The sequence below is a fragment of the Danio rerio genome, chromosome 21 (assembly GCF_052040795.2).
Source record: "Danio rerio strain M-AB ecotype USA chromosome 21, GRCz13ab, whole genome shotgun sequence".
Classification (NCBI taxonomy): Eukaryota; Metazoa; Chordata; class Actinopteri; order Cypriniformes; family Danionidae; genus Danio; species Danio rerio.
In genome coordinates, this window is record NC_141041.1 from 22,389,917 (window position 1) to 22,409,675 (window position 19,759).

Genomic DNA, 19,759 nt, shown 5'->3' on the forward strand with positions numbered 1-19,759 from the left:
ATTGTTGCACTGTTGTGGACACAATGGCGTAAACGCTATAGTTATCGTTCTTGGTGTGAACGAGCCTTAATGATTGCAGCATAACATGCTATACTAACATGATCCATACCTGTCCCCATTGTGTTCTAGGGATCGGGTCAGTCCGGTTCTCTCGCACAACTGAGCATAGAGCTGCTGCCCTGTAAGAACAGAAAACTTTTCCTCTGAACTTGCCCCTTTTCCACCCTTTCCTCCTCCTCTAGCTACACTTGTCATACTGCTGCCCGCCGCCGCATCTGTCCTCTTGCCCTCCGACCTCTGACCTCCAGCCTGCCCATTATAGTTAGCCTTTGGGACAGCACCGCTGGCCCATGCTTTTTCTGCACTTGCAGACACCGGCTCGTGCTGTATGTCGTCTTCCTCAATCTCCTCTTCCTCTTCCTCCTCCTCCAGCTCCATTATGGAGCCACTTGCCCCACTGGCTCCGCTGCTAGGCCTTCCCAAACTGCTGCAGGGTAAGCTCAACGTGTTGCCCTCTGAGTCATCTGCACGACTGCTACCATCCAGTGACGAGTCCTCGACAGTCACCAGGGATGGACTGACCCCTGCTGGCCATACCTGCACGTCTGACATCTCCAGCATGGTGTCCTCCTCAGTGGTGGCGATGGGCGCACACTCCAGGCTCGACACCTCCTGCCAGTAGGGCTCGACGCCCAGCGGAGAAGGCAGGCTATACTGCATGGAAGCGGGGGAGAGCAGCTCCTCCTGCACCAGCCCGTAACCTGAGGAATGGCCAGACAAGAAAGGCAACGCTAACACCACACAGAAGGAGTGGGGGTAACAAGGGGAGTTTTGACCCTCTCAAAAAGGTCATGCAGAACACAGTGCTCTGAGTGCAGTCATGTCTGTCGATATATAAGTGAACAGAAGTGCTTTAATGCAAAGCATTAGCATTGTAACAGGGCCAAAGAAAGGTCATTCAGTAGATTAGGTTCACTCACAACAAGCAATCCTTTTAAAGAAATATTCTGGGTGTTTTTCCAACCAGGGGCTTCGAGAAAAATAGCATTTCACACATTTGTACATTCCCAACATTCTTAACATGCATATTTGCAGTCAGTGTCACTGACTTAGCTCTCGCATTTTATATACTGCTGACTATTTAACAGGCTCTTTGCCACTTAAGTTCAAGTGTTGACTACTGTACTACTTGACATTTCCCCCTCAAGCACAGAAGTAAATATTGCCAAAATATTCTAATACTGCATTGCTTCAAATGATACAAGTCTAGCTCTACATTGCAGGTTAACACTTCAAAAGTATATCATTCATTTAAAAAATAATGATTCAATTCTGCAAATGAACAGCATTAGCAACAGATATTATTTCCATATGGTGCATTCAACTGAAAGGTAAGTCTTCCAGGTTTGCCAAAAAAGGCAGTAAGCAAACTAGGAGACCAGATGCCATTATGTAATGATTATCAACAAGGAAGGTGGGAAACTGTTAGCTATTCCAGGGGTTAATTTATTAGCTATCCCACGGGTGTACAATCCTTCTCCTGGAGGACAAATATCCTGCTTATTTTATCTCTAACCAGCTCCACTAGACTTGCTTTAAAGCATCTAGTGCAGGGGTCACCAACCCTGTTCCTGGAGCGCTACCTAACTGCAGAAATCAGTCCCAACCCTGATCAAATACACCTAAACCAATTAATAGTACCTATAGCAGCACTTGATAATTACAAACAGGTGTGTTTAATCGGGGTTGCAACTAAAATGTGCGGGAAAGTAGCTCTCCAGGAACAGGGTTAGTGACCCCGGATTTAGTGAATTAGCTGGCTCAAGTTTGTTTAATAGGAATTAAAGCTTAACTTTTCAGGACAGTGGCCCTTCAGGAACGAATTTGGACTTCCTATTTTTGTGAATCAGAAGATCTTGATTAGCTGGTTTAGGTATGTTTAACTAGGGTAGGGCCTCCAAGAACAAGTTTGGGCACAACTGGGCTAATCTTTAACATTCTTGCCATTAAATGATCCTTCTGAATTTTACTCTCTAACAGTTTACACCAAAAATGCTGTTATTATAAATTGTTACAGAAAATTATCTAAAAACTAGGATTTATTTCATGACATTTTAATTTATTTCCATGCTATCCATAAACACTGTGTCATGCATCTTTGACAAATTTTACAGTGAGACCTCTGAATTTGGTTATCAAGTTACACAATCTAAGTTGATCAGTCAATTATGGTGGTTGCCATCTCCAATAATAAAACGATCAATGATTATTGAATATGGTTCTTGTTTGTTGAATGGATTAAGACAGATCTGAATGTCTTTCAGCTGACAGTGCAGAGCTTGGGTTTGCTGCTAAACTTTAATTCTAAGTATGCTTAAACGTTCATCTACACACATTCACACCAAACCCAGAATATTCCTTTATTATGCCCTCTCAACATACAGACTAGACTTGGGTTCAAAATAGACTCATGTCTGATCTTTCTCAAATATGTATGAAAATTATGTACGTGACCAAGCAGTACATCCAGCTTAATGAGAATGCAGCAATGGCCATTTTCTTGTGTGCATGGTAGGATAAAAATTCCCGAGACTGTTCAAATGAACATGAAGTTGCATTCATGTAAGCAACAGGTTTTTGCATGACTGATGTAGAAGTATGCATGATTAATAACAGTGTTTTAAAAGAAACATTCTAAGGGTTTAACAAGGTCAATCTCTTAAAGTCAACCACTCACAATGCTAATAGAAATACATATTTAGAATTCAGATTACTGAGCATCATACGAATCTATAATTTCAAGATAAATATAATCATGGCTAGTTACACTCTTGGAAATTTTGTAAAACTGTGAAAATATCCACTAATAAACAACACAAGCAACCAAATCTCACCTTAGTTTAGTAGTTAAATGTTTTAATGTAAAACAAAAATCAATTGTGAAGAATGTCTTCGATAATTGTTAAATTGCAATGTAACCATCTAAACAAAGTATTCAAATACTTGTATATAAGTAATAATACATATACACGATACTGCAATTTATAAGAACATTCAATAAAAATATACTTTTCACACCTGTAGTGTGTGTACTTAATAATTTGGACTTTAAAAATGACACAAAACAACCCAACAAGCATTTTTTTGTTTTTAAAAGATGTCTAGATGTCTAATTGATATCTAAACATAGTCGTCTTAGTTAAAACAGGGCTAAATTTGGTCTGTCAATGAAAATCTAATAGATATCTAAGAATAGGCCAAAACTAGATTAGTCATCGAATAAACTGAAATGGATGACTACACACATAAAGTCTGTCTAATCTGTTTATTTGACAACCAGTCTAGTTTCAGGCTATTCTTAGATGTCTATTAGATTTTTCTGACAGTCCAACTTTAGCCTTGTTTTAGCCAAGCTCCCACCGTTTAGATGTCTATTAGACGTCTATTAAAAACAAAAATGTTTGCTGCAAAGACCTAAAGAGAAGCTCATCAGAAGTTTTGATTAATTTATCAAACAACTGCCACCATATGAGCCAATGTTGTCGCTGTGTATGTAGGTGGATGGATGCAAAGATGTTTCATGGTTGGATGGACGATGTACGGCTGTTATAATGGAATGATATTGAAATGAAGAAGAGAATGAAGATGACTTCCAGTGATGATTTAGTGGAGACCTTCACTGTGCCCCCAGTAATGAGAAAACACACACACACACACGTGACACACAACAAATGTACTCTCACTTTACTACAAATAAGCAACGCAACACGAGGCAAATGTGTAAATAAATACTGCTGATTGTTACGTACAAAAGCCACATATGAAGACGCACACCTAAAAACACACCCATGTACACGTGCAAATAAATGTTGTCACACGTAAACCATCAAATCACGTTACAACACAACAAAACCCACACAACAACACACAATTATGACTGTCCTGAGTGGTCTGATTGTTTTATACGTACTTATAGAGAAGTTAGATATTTCGTAACTCACATTCTCACACAAGAGCACACACACACACACATACAGAACAGGTTAGGACTGCGTTCACACCATTACATTTTTTTTCATGAGATCATTTAATGGGATAGTTCACTGAAAAATGAATCAAATCTCTCATCATTTACTCAATATTTTCTTATTTCACACCTGTTTGAGTTTTCTTCTACTCTTAAACACAAGGGAAGCCTGTAACCATTGACTTCCTTAGACTTTGTTTTTCCCATAATGGATGTCAATGGTTACAGGTTTTTGGCTTTCTTAAAAATATCTTCTTTTGTGATTAATAGATGAAAGAAACTCGTAAAGGTTTGGAACCACTTGAGGGGGAGTAAAAAGTGAGTAATAAATCTTAATTTTTGGGTGAACTATTTCTTTAATGTGTAATAATATGCAAATGTTGCTTTTACTGTGGAGTAGTTTCTTGTTATATACTGTCGAAAGTTCTTTTTAGAAAAAAAAAGATTAATTTTTAACTGTTAAAGGTTATAACACTAGTGGTATTTTGTAAAATATTGAGTGTTTAGCCACCAGGGGGCGCTAATAGCTACATGATTATCATTTTTGTGAATACAGTCCATGACATCAGCAACAACACGGAGCCCTGTGGTTGAAAATGGTGTCACATAATCAAAGAGTGACACACACAAACAAACAGGCTCGAAAAACACCAACAGCAAAACATCAGTTGACGCATAACGTTCAGAAAACGCTTCTGCAACATAACAGTCGCAGATACATTTTCAACAGCATTATGCAAACTGTTGCCAACAAAAAAGCAGGGCCTCAAAAAATGTTGTTAATATTTACCAAAGACGAGAAGAGAAGAGTTACTGAAGCTACAGAGATTCAGGAGACTGACACTCGGTGCAAATACACACAGGGAAAAAACCCATACGTTGAAAGCATGCCATGCATACACAACATCTGGTATAGAGAAACACAAGCAAAGGCCTCTTGTCAATTGAAGCCTCACAAATACACTTTTTTTTAAATTTACAAAATAAGAGCACATCGAGCAACATGCACATGCGTACAGACACAGCACAGCTCCCACTCAAAATGGGAACCAGAAAACAAAAACGAAAGAGAAGTCGAATGACAGGAAAAGAGGAGGCCCAGAGGAGGTCAATATGAGGTCGGAGGTCGAAGAGGAGAGCTGTGAGGAGGAAGAGGAGGGCGGCTGGGCTGCAGATGACATGTTTGGAGAAAGAGAGAAGGAGGAAAAGAGAGAGGGAGAGGCGCAGACACAAGTATGGAGGCCTGTTGTCTTTTTTTTTTTAAGTACTCATCCATACTCCTATCTGTTCCTCAATGGCATATTGTAAATAACACATCCTGAGAAAGCTAAACACATTTGATTTGTATTTTGGAGCATAACTGTTGCAGTATAATGCAATTTTGAAATATATTTATCAAATTACTTTTTTCCCCTAATTGCTCTTTTAAAATAATTATATTATTATATTTTTGCTAATTAAAGCCTCCTAAATTCCAATAAAAACGAATTTCTTTAAAATTAAATTGGATAATACATCTTTTAATTATCCCTATAATTACTGCTACTATTACAAATGCATACAATGTTTTTGAATGTAATGTAAGTTGTAGAGATTGACATATTTGTCTTGTTACTTTTATCATGTAAAAATACTGAAGGTATAAAATAATTACTATTTAAAAGTTTCATATTTTTTATTAATTTAAAACATTGCATTTGACCAAATTATTTATAATTTAAATATCTGAAATGTAAATATATGTAAAATACAAAAAATGACATTATTTTAATTGCATTAATAACACATTACACATTACATCAATTTAATTTAATACATTTTATATATTTTTATGTATTTTACCCCTATTTATATAGCTTTGCAGTTAATTCAAATCATAATTATCCTATTATGTATATGCATTGCCAACTGTCAATATTAATATCATTATTACTGTATCAATCTATTAAAATTGTAATAATTACTATTACACACTTTGCTAATGTGCATTTTACCAAATTATATATATATATAATCATTTAAATATCTGCATGCTACTTTGTTCAACACAATTATAATTATATTTTGTCATATGTCTACATTGTTACATAATTTCTTTGAGAATTCCTGCAATGAAGACATTTAGAGTCTCATTTTAGTCATGTTCTTGTAATATTGAATATTTAAGCACTACTGCAACATGAAGTCAGTTTGTCCCTACTCCCTTCTTGTTAGTTCATTAATAATGAATGGAAAAGGCAGAAAATGGTGGCATTGTCATCGCATGCCTGATTCATCAGCGAGTAAAATCACAAAACTAAGAAATAAAAAATACCATGAAATCCTGATTTTGACATTTTTTTTATACCATTTCATGCTCTGGATTTTGGGAAACCGAAGCTAGTACGCAATCAGTGGTCGACCCATGCAGCTTCAAACATTTTCAGCCTTGGTTTACCGGATGGATAATGTCATCTCATTGATAAAGTCCAGATTATCTGCAGTCAATTCTTACCATTGACGACACTAGGAGAAAGCAGAGTGGAGTCTCGATCAACCAGTCTACAGGCTCCTTCCTCCAGGGTCTCCGGCAGCACCGGTGGAGCCTGCGCCTCCAGACACTTCACGATATCGGAGCGGTCGATGTTCTTCAGCGCTCCATAAAGACTCTCCACTGAACACATCATGATGATGGAGGAAGCGTTATAGTAGCATGCAGAGACAAAGAGCAACATACGTTTATGTTAATGAGATAATTCAGTGTAGGCTATGACAGATTAGAGATTTTAACAATTTTCAAATGAACTTGCATTAAAATATAGATTACAGTTTTATTTTAGTCAGTTTACTTAACAATGATGTAACAATGAGTTTACTTAACAATGATGTTTATTATGTAATAATAAAAACTACCATTTCTAAAACCTTGTGTGATTAAATGGCCAAAACACATCAAAATCTTTCTCTTTTTATTTGAAAACGCTGTTTTAAAAAATCCTCCCTTAGTGGAAAGGGAATAAATAACATTTTCCATTGCAATGCACTACTTGTTAGAAGTTTAGTTGGTTTTTCTATGTAAACATGCGCTGAATTGCTTGACTTCATGCCGGCTCACACAATGCACGTTAACTATAAATATAAAGATTCATATGTTTGTGTCCACACTGAAAAACAATCACAATCTGTTTTTTTTTAGATTGTGCTTTTCACTTGGCATTACCCTCTTGTGACCAGCAGATGTCCTCAGTTTGATATTAGTTGATCTGACCAGTGATTTCAGCTCGTGTAATCAATTTAGTGATCACTAACAAATACAACACAAATTATTTTCCCCAGCATTTTTAAAGGAGGCAACATGATGCCACAACTAGCAAGGCATACCTGAGGTAATTTTATTTTTATACTTTAATTTGCCAGCCTGGCTTGCATAAGGACCATGAACTTTTACCATTATTTGCATAATGAGTTTCCAAGACAGTCATTATCTTTAAATAATATTCGAAAAAATAGTTTAAACATTGCCGCCTGTTGCTTTTTTATCTGTATGTTTCAATGGATTCTGACTGGCTGTTGGTGTTTATAGTTTATTAGCTGAGAAAACATTCTAAAAGTAATACCAATGATATCACTTCTCCACAACTTTGTCGGTACAGCTGTGTGAACTCTGCTGTTATATTACATTCAGAACAATTTTTAGAACAATGTCTTTATCGTTATGTTTATGGTTTTTTGTGCTTAGTATCTCACATCTTTTTCAGCACCTCACTTTTGTTCAAATCATTTCTGAGCGTTGCATCTCATTTAGTGTAAACGGTCTCTAAGTCTGTTTCAACTGACTAGTTCAAGTTGTAGCACGTCCTAAGGTTGTACGCCGTAAGGTTCCATTTAAATGCGTTAACTACATTAAGGTTAAATTAAATTGCATTTACAATCAAAATACTTAAAAAGCAGTTAAATAGTTATTATTTTTATCAATACTTACAAATACATTTCAATTCCATATTTACTAATCATTACTAAGTTGCGTCTCTTAATATTATTTTTGTATGATTTATTGTTTGTTTCTGTATTTAAATACAGTTGATTTTTGCTAAATATTGTTTCAGTTTGTTTTTTTTAACTACTACAATAGCAGTTTCTTTGTTTTTATGTTCACAAAGATTAAATATACAGTTTGCTGTAACACTGAAAGACACATTAGACCTTGCTTTTCTTATGAATTCTTCCAATTAAAGAGACAGTGAGACATACATTTTTTCTGAGTTTCAGTGCCATAATCAGGTCCCCGGTGCATCTACAAAGCCAAAAAGCATGGCAAAGAACAACCAAGTAACATTGTTTTGGTCAGCCTTTCTCTACACACATCTGGAAAAATGCTCTGAAGCTCTGAAGTCACTCACCTATTGATGTAGCAAGGTGATCTTATCATACAGGCTGGTTAAATATTAACTAGGTAATATTTAATGGAAATGCTAAAACTTGTAATATCATTGGATAATGAAAACAGTCTCTAAATAACAGATAGTAAATAGGATTTTGTATTTTGCACATTAATAGTAAAGGTATCAGCAACCGAAGGGAATATTAGAAATGTGGACTTTATTACCAATTTTTAGTTTCTGTTTTTTTTGTTTTTTGTTTTTTTTACTAAACCTCTATATTACTGCCACTCAAACTTCACATCTTGTATGTTCACTTTCCGTTTATTATTTCATTTTAAAATGCTGCTTATACATGTACACTGGATGCATGATCTGGTACAGTCTATTCAAATAGAAAAGATTAGATATGTATATACAGTTTGCTGTAATACCGAAAGATTTTACACTATTTGGCAACAATTCCTGTCACATTTTAAAACTAATTAAAAAATGATAATAAAAATATAAAAAAAATTAAAAGGAAAAAAAAGATACTTGACATATTTCCCTTGCCCCTGGCTTAGTTATAAATGGCGAGCACAGAGAAAATTCATTCATTTATTTTCAGCTTAGTCGTTTTATTAATCTTTTCCTGCATATGTTTTACGCAGCGGATGCCCTTCCAGTTGCAACCCATCACTGGGAAACATCCATACATACCTATTCACACATATACACTAAAGACCATTTAGTTTACCCAATTCACCTATAGCACAAGTCTTTAGACTTGTGTGGAAAACCAGATTAACCGGTTGAAACCCACGCCAACAAGGGGAGAACATGCAAACTCCACACAGAAATGCCAACTGACCAAGCCGAGGCTAGAAACAGCGACCTTCTTGCTCTGAGGCGATTGTGCTACCCACTCCGCCACCGTGATGCCAGCACAGAGAAAATATGTATGGTTATTTGTTTTTTTTCTTTTCTTTTAAATTTTTTTACTGCTGCACTTTTGTATATTTATATTTTTTTTGTATTGCTGTTACAACATAATATGTGCTCGTTTTATTTATGATGTTATTTTATTTATCTTATTATTATTATTATTATATATTTTTGTGTGTGTTTTTGCTCTAAATATTGTTTTTGATGCAAGACTTTTAATTCAGAGAGGAGGAATTAGTGAACTAGTTTTGTTTTTTTGCTCACAGATTGGAGCTGATGAATTGATGTCTTACTGATTCTTTATATTTGATACTGTAACTCTCTGACTAATATGCATCAATAAAACTAGAGTTAAAATAAATTGTTGCTTTCAACAGTTTTCATTTGGTTTATGACGATATACCACATGTTGTTTCTTTTTTGTTCCTGCATTCCTTGGTTTCTGTTTCATCTAACATACTACAGTAGTTTCTTTTAATCCAATAGCTATTTCATACTATAGTCACCGATTAATTTGACCCGTGTTTGATCTGATCTCCTTTGATTGCTTAGTATACTGAAACTATACTCACTAGTTGCTAATGAACTGTAAATCTTGCACATGTATGTTAAACAGTGTGCTTCTGTGTTGTTAAATAAGGGGGACATAGCCACAAAGAGGTAGTGTGATACAGTAAATGCTCTTTCCTGGCCTTCTTGCCCTCTCGGCTGACTCACAAGTTGAGCAGAGCTGAAACTATACCCGCTAGTTGCTAATGAACTGTAAATCTTGCACATGCACATTAAACAGCATGCTTCTGTGTTGTTAAATAAGGGCGATAAAGCCACAATGAGGTAGTGTGTAATACAGTAGATGCTCACTCTTGGCCTTCTTGCCCTCTCGGCCTACCCACAGGTTGAGCAGAGCTGAACTCTGGTCCAGGAGAGAGTTGGGATTCTCCACACGGATGCGGTTAATGTCATCCACACCGAACTGCAGCTCCCTGGCCAGCTCTACAAACCAAAGCAGACGAGATTTAGAGGAGAAACACAGAGAGTTAATGAAAGGGATACGAGAGGAGACGCTCTTACCGGTCCAGCTCAGTCCTAGCTGCTCTGCTATAACTGTGATCTTCAGCTCGGTTCTCTCCATAGCATTAACAGCGGCTGAATCACAGACAAAGACAACACTATTACCACATGATCAAATGCTTTTATAGCACAGCAGCTTATGATAGTGGCTTTCACTGAAAAACAAAACAAAAACAAGAAATTTAATACAGTGTAGATTATAGTAATAATATGACTATATACTTACGGTTGGCTGATATAGAGTCAAAATTACACAACCCCTGAATTTTTAGACCCCCTGTTTATTATTCCCCAATTTCTGTTTAACAAAGAGAAGATTTTTCAACACATTTCTAAACATAATAGTTTTAATAACTGAACTCTAATAACTGATTTATTTTATTTTTGCCATGATAACAGTAAATAATATTTGACTAGCTATTTTTTAATACTATACAGCTTTAAGTGACATTTAAAGGCTTAACTAGGTTAATTAAGTTAACTAGGCAGGTTAGGGTAATTACACAAGTTATTGTATAACGATAGTTTGTTCTGTAATTTTGACCTTAAAATGGTTTATAAAAATTAAAAACTGCTTTTATTCCAGCTGAAATAAAACAAATAAGACTTTTTCCAGGAGAAAAAATATTATCAGACATGCTGTGAAAATTTTCTTGCACTGTTAAACATAATTTGGGGGGGGGAAGGATAATCGAAGGGAAGCTAATAATTCTGATATCAACAGTATGATGTTTTGTGCCTCATATATATAAATTAACTTTTTTTTGTGGTTAGTGTGATTTGTTTAGATTTTGAATCTTGTGTTCTGTTTTATTTAATAAATATATAAAATCAAATAAGAAAATATTGGGAAATATTATTACAATATAAAACTAGTGTTTGTATTTTTATATATTTAGAAATGCAATGTAATCCTGTGATTCAAAGTAGACTTTTCATCAGCTATACTTGAGTGTCGCATTTTCCTTCAGAAATGATCCTAATATGCTTATTAGAAAGATCAAAATAAAATGAATCACTTGAAATAGATTATATTACAATATAACAGTAATAGATTGTAATTTACTTCTACATTTAATCAATTTAAAATCTCCTTGCTGAATGAAGTATTCATTTCTTGAATTTCTTTGTATTAAACTCAAATTTTTGAATGAGAAAGTTTATACAGAATGTTTAGACAGATTTAATTTTGATAGATTAAAAAAGTCACTTGTTTATCTTTGTTCATTAGTGACATTATTAAAAATGTCAGATTTTAAAAATTACATTTATATTTGACAAAATAATGCAAAAAGGTAGAGAATAAATAACTTTATTAAAAACTAAATGTCTCAAATGTAAATGTTTATTCATTAATAACATAATAAAATCCAAACGTTCATTAATTATTTCAAATGTAATAATAATTTTTTTAATATAGTTTTTACAGGAATATATATATATATATATATATATATATATATATATATATATATATATATATATATATATATATATATATATATATATATATATATATATAAATTTAAGGTTAAAATTATTAGCCCCTTTTGAGCTATATATTTTTTCAATAGTCGACAGAACAAACCACTGTTATACAATAACTTGCCTAATTACCCTAACCCGTCTAGTTAACCTAATTAACCTAGTTAAGCCTTTAAATGTTACTTTGAGCTGTATAGAAGTGTCTTGAAAAATACCTAGTTAAATATTATTTACTGTCATCATGGCAAAGATGAAATAAATCAGCTATTAGAAATGTGTTAATAAAACTAATAATTTAGAAATGTGCTAAAAAATCTTCTCTTCGTTAAAACAAAAATTGTGGAAAATAAACAGGGGGCCTAATAATTCAGGGGGGTTAAAAATTCTGACTTCATCTGCATATGATGATGGTATGCGTGTAAAAGAAGCTGTTCAGTAACCTATTCATTAAAGATCTCCTAATAACAGGTACCTAATAGATGCATTTTCATTCAAAGCTGGACATGACATCTGTGTAATGGTCATATAACAGCCGCTATATGATAAAATGCCCCAAAACAGAATAATGTTTGATTCCATCCAGTGACTGAAACTGTAACATTGTTCATCACTTACCAACAACTGGCCAAAATCTGCACTCTACAAACATTAGCTGGCTTCATCTGCTTCGAAAAACAATGAAGACAGACACAAGATGTTTTGGCCACCACGCAAACCTCCCAGCCACATTCTACAACCCTTCAACATCTCTAAAACAAGCAGTCTTTTAGCAGTCCTTCCCTTTCAAAGCTCATTCTCAAAGCTGGAGCTTGCCATGCTAAGAGTATTTCTGCTGGCATCAAACCAGCACCATGCGCAACATTTCTGCTCATTCGCTCAGTAAAAACAAGGGCCTGTTTTATCTCTCAAGTCTGTTTGCGTTAGTATTGGCCCCTCTGAGCGCAATCCCAGCATTACCCTCATAAAAGAGGGCAGTGCTCAGCATCCAGTCACAGCCATGCATGAGAGGAACAGAAGCAAGGAAATGGGCAGAGCATTCAGAAGCCGCCCTGCTCCTCCACCGCTGGCATGATGCCGCTATGTCTTACCTAGGCCAGGTTCACTCAGGGCGCTGTACCTCTCCCTCAGGGCCAGAGGAGTCAACGTCCTCCGCCGATCATCGCTACCCACCCCCTAGAAGAGAACAAATACTCAATAAATACAGAGCTAAAGCAGTTCTGTTCTTCATGCAATGTTTAGCAGCATTTGTAGATTTACTTCAGATTGTTCGAAGGTGTTGCATTTAGAGATTAGCAAAAACTAGGCCCACACAATTGTTGTTGACTTCCCATATATTTACTTGTGTAAATATGTCTAAAACATATGATGATTTTTAGAAGTGCCATCTGAAATTTTCTTCTAAAATGACAATTTTTCTGAGGCTCCCTTTATTTATGTTCACAAATTTCACATTAAAGGCAATGAAAATAACATATTAATTGATATAAAAGGTAAATTAGCCAACTTATACATAGGAGCTTGAGATAAATGCTAACTGTAGAAGAAAAATTCAGATGGCACTTAGAGGTTTTTGCATCCGAGCTCTTCATATATATTTATACAGTTTTTGTGACTATATATTTCAGCTATATTATAACTGTATTATAATTCTTAAATGATATTGAATATTTACATTTTTGAATGTTTATTTGTGTACAATCCACTTTGTAAAGTAATATGTTGTAAAGTAATAAGTAAAGTAATAAGCACATAACTGTTGTAGCAGTGTTTACTAAACAAATGGTTGTCGCTGTTTGAATTTAAAATTTAAAACTTGAATAAAAGTGAAATCGCTTTTTATTTATTTGTTAAGTTTTCAGCTCATACTCTCAAAATTATTCCACTGAAATACTTTTATTCACAAAATCTTGGGCAGAAATAGCAAAAAAGTCTGCAGATTTGTTTCAGGGAAATTAAATTGAAGTTTTGACGTACTTAAAGGTTCAAGACACCCTCAAGTACTTTTTTTTTATTTTAACTGATTTGTGTGTGTTGAGCATCAGTTAAGACAACGTTAACACCTGTCAGCTTTAATTGTGGCAAACGCAGACTCATGAAGCATTTTTTGAAAAAATTCCGAGGTAGACATGAACTGAAAGAGGGTGGGTTATGGCCCTTTAAGTGCTGCTAAAGATGAGGTTTATGTCTCAGTGCAAAAGAAAAAAAAAGCTTTAAATAAACTTAAAAAAAACTGCATTGCAATTAAAGTTTACAGAAACTGATAAAGTGCACACACAAAAAAAAGAAATACCTAAAATCAATTTCAGATGTTTTCCTCAATTTAGGTCTGTGACAATAAATAACAGAAAATTCATTATTCTACTGTTCATTATTTTTTTATCTTTGTCATTCTTTGAACATTATATGCCACTGATTATAAGTTATTGATTATCAAATTTAATCAAATTTAATTTGATAATCACTGATTATCAAAGTGCTTTTTCCTCAAGCTGGGTATTTTATTCAGTTGTTTTCAATAGAAGTGCCACAACTTTTAAAACTGCAGCAGTGTAGCGAGGCACCAAGCATCTATTTTACACAAGTTGCTGAACACTCAGCATTTTTAACTTGCTGTGACAGTCAGAGAAGCGTTCACAGCTGAGCATTTCTAGAAGACTGCTACCATTTTCAGCTGTGCAAAAAATGCTTTGTTACACATGCACCCTTAACCCTAAAGCACACCCTATACTGTAGCCCATAGTTTTTCCTTGTAGACACTTTTAGGCTCAAGTGGGAACCCGTTTTTTTAACAAATGTCATATTTTTGTATTCATATAACTCTAAAATTTTTTAAATGCTTTTAATTTTAATATTCCCCATTAATCTCCTATATGGGACAGATTATGGAGTTGGACGTGAAGTTAACTGTTGGATCAAGTCCTCTTTTCGCTTGCTTAGGTGGCAAACTTAAAAAAAAAGTAGCCAAGTCTTGAACCAATCAGATCATCACTGAAGTCAGTTTAAACCTACCAAAACCTAAAAATGTGGTAACTTCATTGACATCTGGCTTATGATGGCATAAAATATAAAAAATGCTAAACTTTAAGTATGTCTAGTGTGTTGTATAGAAATGCATATTGTGTACACTTAGACCTTTAGGTATATGACTGATCGGAATTGTACTTTATTTATTGATTTTAACCCCAGATTAATAAAAGGATAAAGCCGGAAAGAAAATGAATGAATGGACAAATTTTTTAAAAATGCTTTGAATTTGAATATTTCCCCCTTCATTTCTTGTGGGTGCCTATTTTTGGGCAAAGAGAAAAATCAAGGATTTTATAAACCACTTAATTTTGTTGAATCTTTTTTGGTGTTTTTAAATGGTAAACTTTTATATAATATATATAGAATTAATTAACCAAGTCAACAGCTCAGATTAAAGAATCTATTTTTTACAAATATAATTAAATTATTTTTTTTTAGTCTGACAGAAAAAAGCCAAAATGCTCCAAGCCAAAATCCCCTAAAAGTGGCGTGCAGAAAAAAACAGTGTTTTTATGAGTTGATGCACAAGTATGAGTGATGTACGTCACCTTGACGCAGGGAGGCATGGTGATGTTGAGGTTGCACAGGACGTGCTGCGTGTCCTCATACTTGGTGGACTTGCGTAGGAAGGACAGGAACCCACTGGCTTCCTTATTAGCATCTCTCACCTGACGAGCCAGGGGAAATGGAGAGGCAGAGGAACAGATGGGGAGAGGAGAACCGGATGCAAACAGGAGAACAAAAGAGGGGGAAATGAATGAAGAGAAAGAGAAAGACCAAAAAAAGAGTGTTAGACAGAGCAGCTGGCGGCTGAGACTCAAACAGGGGAGCAGGGAAGGGGATGGAGGGAAGCAGTCCACAGGCAGGCGAGAGACAGAGAGAGAGATTTACCTTCACTTTTACCTGGCCGTCTGTGAGATCAGACAGTGAGAGAGAGAGAGACAGTGAGACAGACATACGGACAGGCGGGCGGGCAGGCTAGAAGGTGAAAGAGTTAAGGGCATGCGCACGACACTAATACAACAATTACTACACCACAGCACAGATCAGCAGCTCGTCTGAGGCTGACAGAGTGAAGCCACGACCACAGATGAAGAGATGAAGAAGACAAGAGGACAGACAGAGACACAGACAGACAGACAGACAGCTCTGACTGGGGGAATCAGAAACACTGGGGATGAGGGCTGCACCATTACAATATTATTACTTTGATTCCAGAGAAAGATTTAATTAGAAATATTAAAACTGTTGGTCAAAAAGTATTTTCATTAGCTGAAACCAAATCAAAAATTCACAATAAATGAAAAACAAAAACGATACTAATAACAGACACTGAAAAACTAACTGAAATAAAAATGATAATTAGTAGATGCTCCGATCAGGATTTTTGGAGCTGATACTAAGTAACAATTCCTCATCATTGGGATCGGCCGATACCGAGTACCAATTCAGATGCTTAATATTTATTAATATATTAATATAATTAGCTTTATATAACTTTAACACTGCATAAAGCACATTTTCCCTCTAAGTACAATACATAAGTGGAGCTTTCTCTTTTCCTAAAAATGAAGGCATACAATGATGTTGCATATAATCCCCTAAACACGTCTCTTATAACCCTTTAGTGTGGTTACGTCATGGTCAGAAGCAGCTTTACAGAAAATGTAACTGATAAAAAATTTGGTAAGAAAAATGACTAACAATGTCGGGGTCGCCACAGTGGAATGAACCACCAACTTATTCAGCATATGTTTTACACAGTGGATGGCCTTCCAGCTGCAACCCAGTACTGGGAAACATCCATACAAACTCATTCAAACTCATACACTACGGTCAATTTAGTTTATTCCATTCACCTATAGCGCATGTCTTTGGTTTGTGAGAGAAATAAGAGCACCTGGGGGAAATCCACGCCAACACGAGGAGAACATGCAAACTCTACTAAGAAATGTCAACTGGGACTAACCAGTGACCTTCTTGCTGTGAGCTGGCAGTGATAGCCACGAGTCACCCATCATTGGAAGATATTGTTTGGAATTACGCACACACACACACACGCACATGGAAATTGTCTGAGGGTGCTTTCACACCTGTGAATCGATTCAGTTGTTCCGAAACAGAGATTACAAATTGTTACATTGTTGCTCTTTGCTCTTGGAGCGGTTCGCTTTCACACTGCAAAGTTTTTTAATCGAACCAAAAGAGCTAAAACAAGTCACGTGCGAGTAAACTCTCCTCACAGTGTCAGGGTTTATTTTCCAGCGTCCCGCTCAGCTGTCAGGAGAGGTGGTGGTTTGGTGGTGATTGACAAGGTGCGCGCGCGAGGAGAGATGCGGTGGGGAGGGGTGAGAAGAGTGCCTATTTGAGGACCTGGTAGGAGGCGCGAGACTACCGGGAGTTCATCATTCGTTTGCGGGCATCCGGAGACTTGCGAAACTTCCCGCCATACTCATAATTCTCTCTTTATATAGCCGTATGCCTATTACATATCCATAAAACACTATGATATAACCGTGCTCGGATCGGATCACTTTCTCACTGCAATCGAACCACTCCAGGGTTCGTTTCAATCGAGCCGAGACCACCTCTCTCAGGCAGTCTCGGAGCGATTACTTTGGCGCGGAACAGAGCGCGATTGCCCTGTTCACATATGCCAAACGAACCACGCTAACTGGGCAAACTAGACAGGTTCCGAAACAAAAGTGTAGGTGTGAAAGCACCCTGAGTCTATCTGTGTTTTAACCAATCAGGATAAAACACCTATATGTATGACACCGTTACTGATGTTATGTGAGAGAATAACTGTTGTTGTTTTAAGATTGTAAGCAGAGCGGCCTACAAACTACAAGAGTAGTACTGATGAAACTGCAAACTATCTTCAGTATTCTTTCTGTTTAATTGAATCTCTGACTCCGGCTCTTCTTCATCTGATAGACTGGCCATTTTGGGGTTAAAACTGTCAGTTCCCCTACATTTCAAATACATGTGCAGCCCTACTGGAGACATTAGGGAGAACATAAAATCAACAAAATTACCAGAAAAAGTGGTTGACAATGCTAACACACGCGCACACACACGCATACATACACACAGTAATGTCACACATTCAATGGCACACAAAGAATGTGTAGGCTGACTGAAGAAAAACATTTTTGAAACAGGGGTAGACGGCATGTACTTCTCAGCCTATATTTCCTACGACACACTTCAGGACAGACAGAAAAAGGTAAGGGGGCGACAGATGAACAGACCTTTACAGAGACGGGCAGCCGGTTGTCTCTGAAGGCCTGGAAGCTGAAGCTACGAGGTTGTTGGGTGGCTTTCCTGACGGGCACCAGGTTTCCAGAACACTCCAAGTGCAGCGGCATCCCCTCCATCACCTGTGGGAGGAAAACAAGGAGAAACACAGACAGAGCAGTGAGTCAGAGTGAGTCAGAGACACCACCATTAACGTAGGAGTACACTTTACTGTCTATACACACACACTCACAGCTGCATTTCAATATTTCTGGCCTTAGTAAATGTTAAAAATAAGTTGAATAAGAACGCAACAACTAAAGTAAAGGTACTCTGTCATCAAAAATCACAATATGGCATCAAACACTGAAATCAAACAATGAAACAATGTAAAAGTCTTAACTGTGACTTTTGATGCAGTAATCATAAGTGGAGATCAAAATTAGAGAACAAACTACAATTTCATTAAATTAAAGGCCACAGCTAAGTCCTGTTTGAAGTTATGTTATTCATTCATTTTCCTTAATTATATAGGATTAACTATATGATAAACCCCTTTTAGCTAGCAGGCAATCTATCCATTTTTCACAGATTGTGCAAGATGGCGAGCCATAATAATATGACTACAACCCAACAACAGGTTAAATTAAGGCAAAAGGGAGACAGAAAGTACACTTTAGTGATGAAAGAAAGTTTAATGTCTTTGTGACAGATGAAAACATGATAATCTTAAAACTGGGGAAAAACTGAACCCAAAGTGTGTAAAGAAGTCAATAAATGGCAGAGGTGAAGTTTCATGGTTTCAGCTTTGCTTTATTTAGCAGCAGCCTGGCGTTTTTTTATAGCCACATGACAGAATGAATGTGAATGTCTATCAGAAGCTCCTTCAGCAACATGTGGTTCCTGTCATGCATTCATCATCAGCCAGCAAATTTCATGCAGGACAATGAGTCCTAACACATAGCAAAACCGGAAAAGCAGTTCCTTGAAGCTAAAAACGATGAAATATTGAAATGGCCAGCCAAAAGTCCTGATGTAAACTTGATTGAAAATCTCTGGAAAATACTTTCCACTGGAAAATAATTTAGCTGTAATCTTTCTTTGTGCTACAATCAAACTAATTGTGATCACTTTTTTTTGTTGAAGTGCCTCAAGTATTTTGTAAAACACTGTTCTAATGGTATGGTATAGCTACAATTAAAATTCGTTAAAAGTTTTGAACAATGAAGATTATTTATACTGTACATTTTATTCTGAAAAAGGTGTTTAAAACTTGTTGTCTCTTGATCTCCACTGTAGATAAAGAAGATTTTATGTCTAACCTCAATGTCTCTGCTGCGGGCAACCTCAGAGAAGTTCTCGTGTAGTTCAAGGGTTTTGTCTATTTTGTCGTCAGTCATGCAGTAACAGCGCAGGCGGCCCTCTCTGGCATCGTTCATCTTAGCAAATACCACAAATTTGGCCATGTATGGAACTGACATCAGCTCACGGTACAGCAGGTTGGCGAAGGTCACGGCCTCCGCCGTTCGCGGACAGTCTGCCAGCCAGAACCTGCAGCGACACAAGAGGACAGACGCATGTACAAAAGACACCGAAAACACAGGGTCACAAGAGACATTGTTAA

General features: G+C 36.3%; 1 protein-coding gene across 32 annotated transcripts in view; it reads right to left on the reverse strand.

Annotated features, from left to right (window-relative positions):
* Positions 1–19,759, reverse strand: part of ank1b (ankyrin 1, erythrocytic b) — a 129,137-nt gene that overhangs the window by 7,045 nt on the left and 102,333 nt on the right. For 16 of the 32 annotated variants that reach the window (XM_087301187.1, XM_087301186.1, XM_087301179.1 and 13 more), the window contains 8 exons: positions 19,458–19,686; positions 18,150–18,278; positions 15,444–15,563; positions 12,957–13,041; positions 10,384–10,458; positions 10,174–10,305; positions 6,522–6,680; positions 110–179 (listed from right to left, as the gene is read on the reverse strand). In XM_087301187.1, the coding sequence (XP_087157313.1) occupies positions 110–179; positions 6,522–6,680; positions 10,174–10,305; positions 10,384–10,458; positions 12,957–13,041; positions 15,444–15,563; positions 18,150–18,278; positions 19,458–19,686 (999 nt within the window). Of the gene's footprint in view, positions 1–109; positions 762–6,521; positions 6,681–10,173; positions 10,306–10,383; positions 10,459–12,956; positions 13,042–15,443; positions 15,564–18,149; positions 18,279–19,457; positions 19,687–19,759 lie in introns of all 32 variants that reach the window. The other 16 variants (XM_087301170.1, XM_087301169.1, XM_087301162.1 and 13 more) reach the window with 1 other exon arrangement.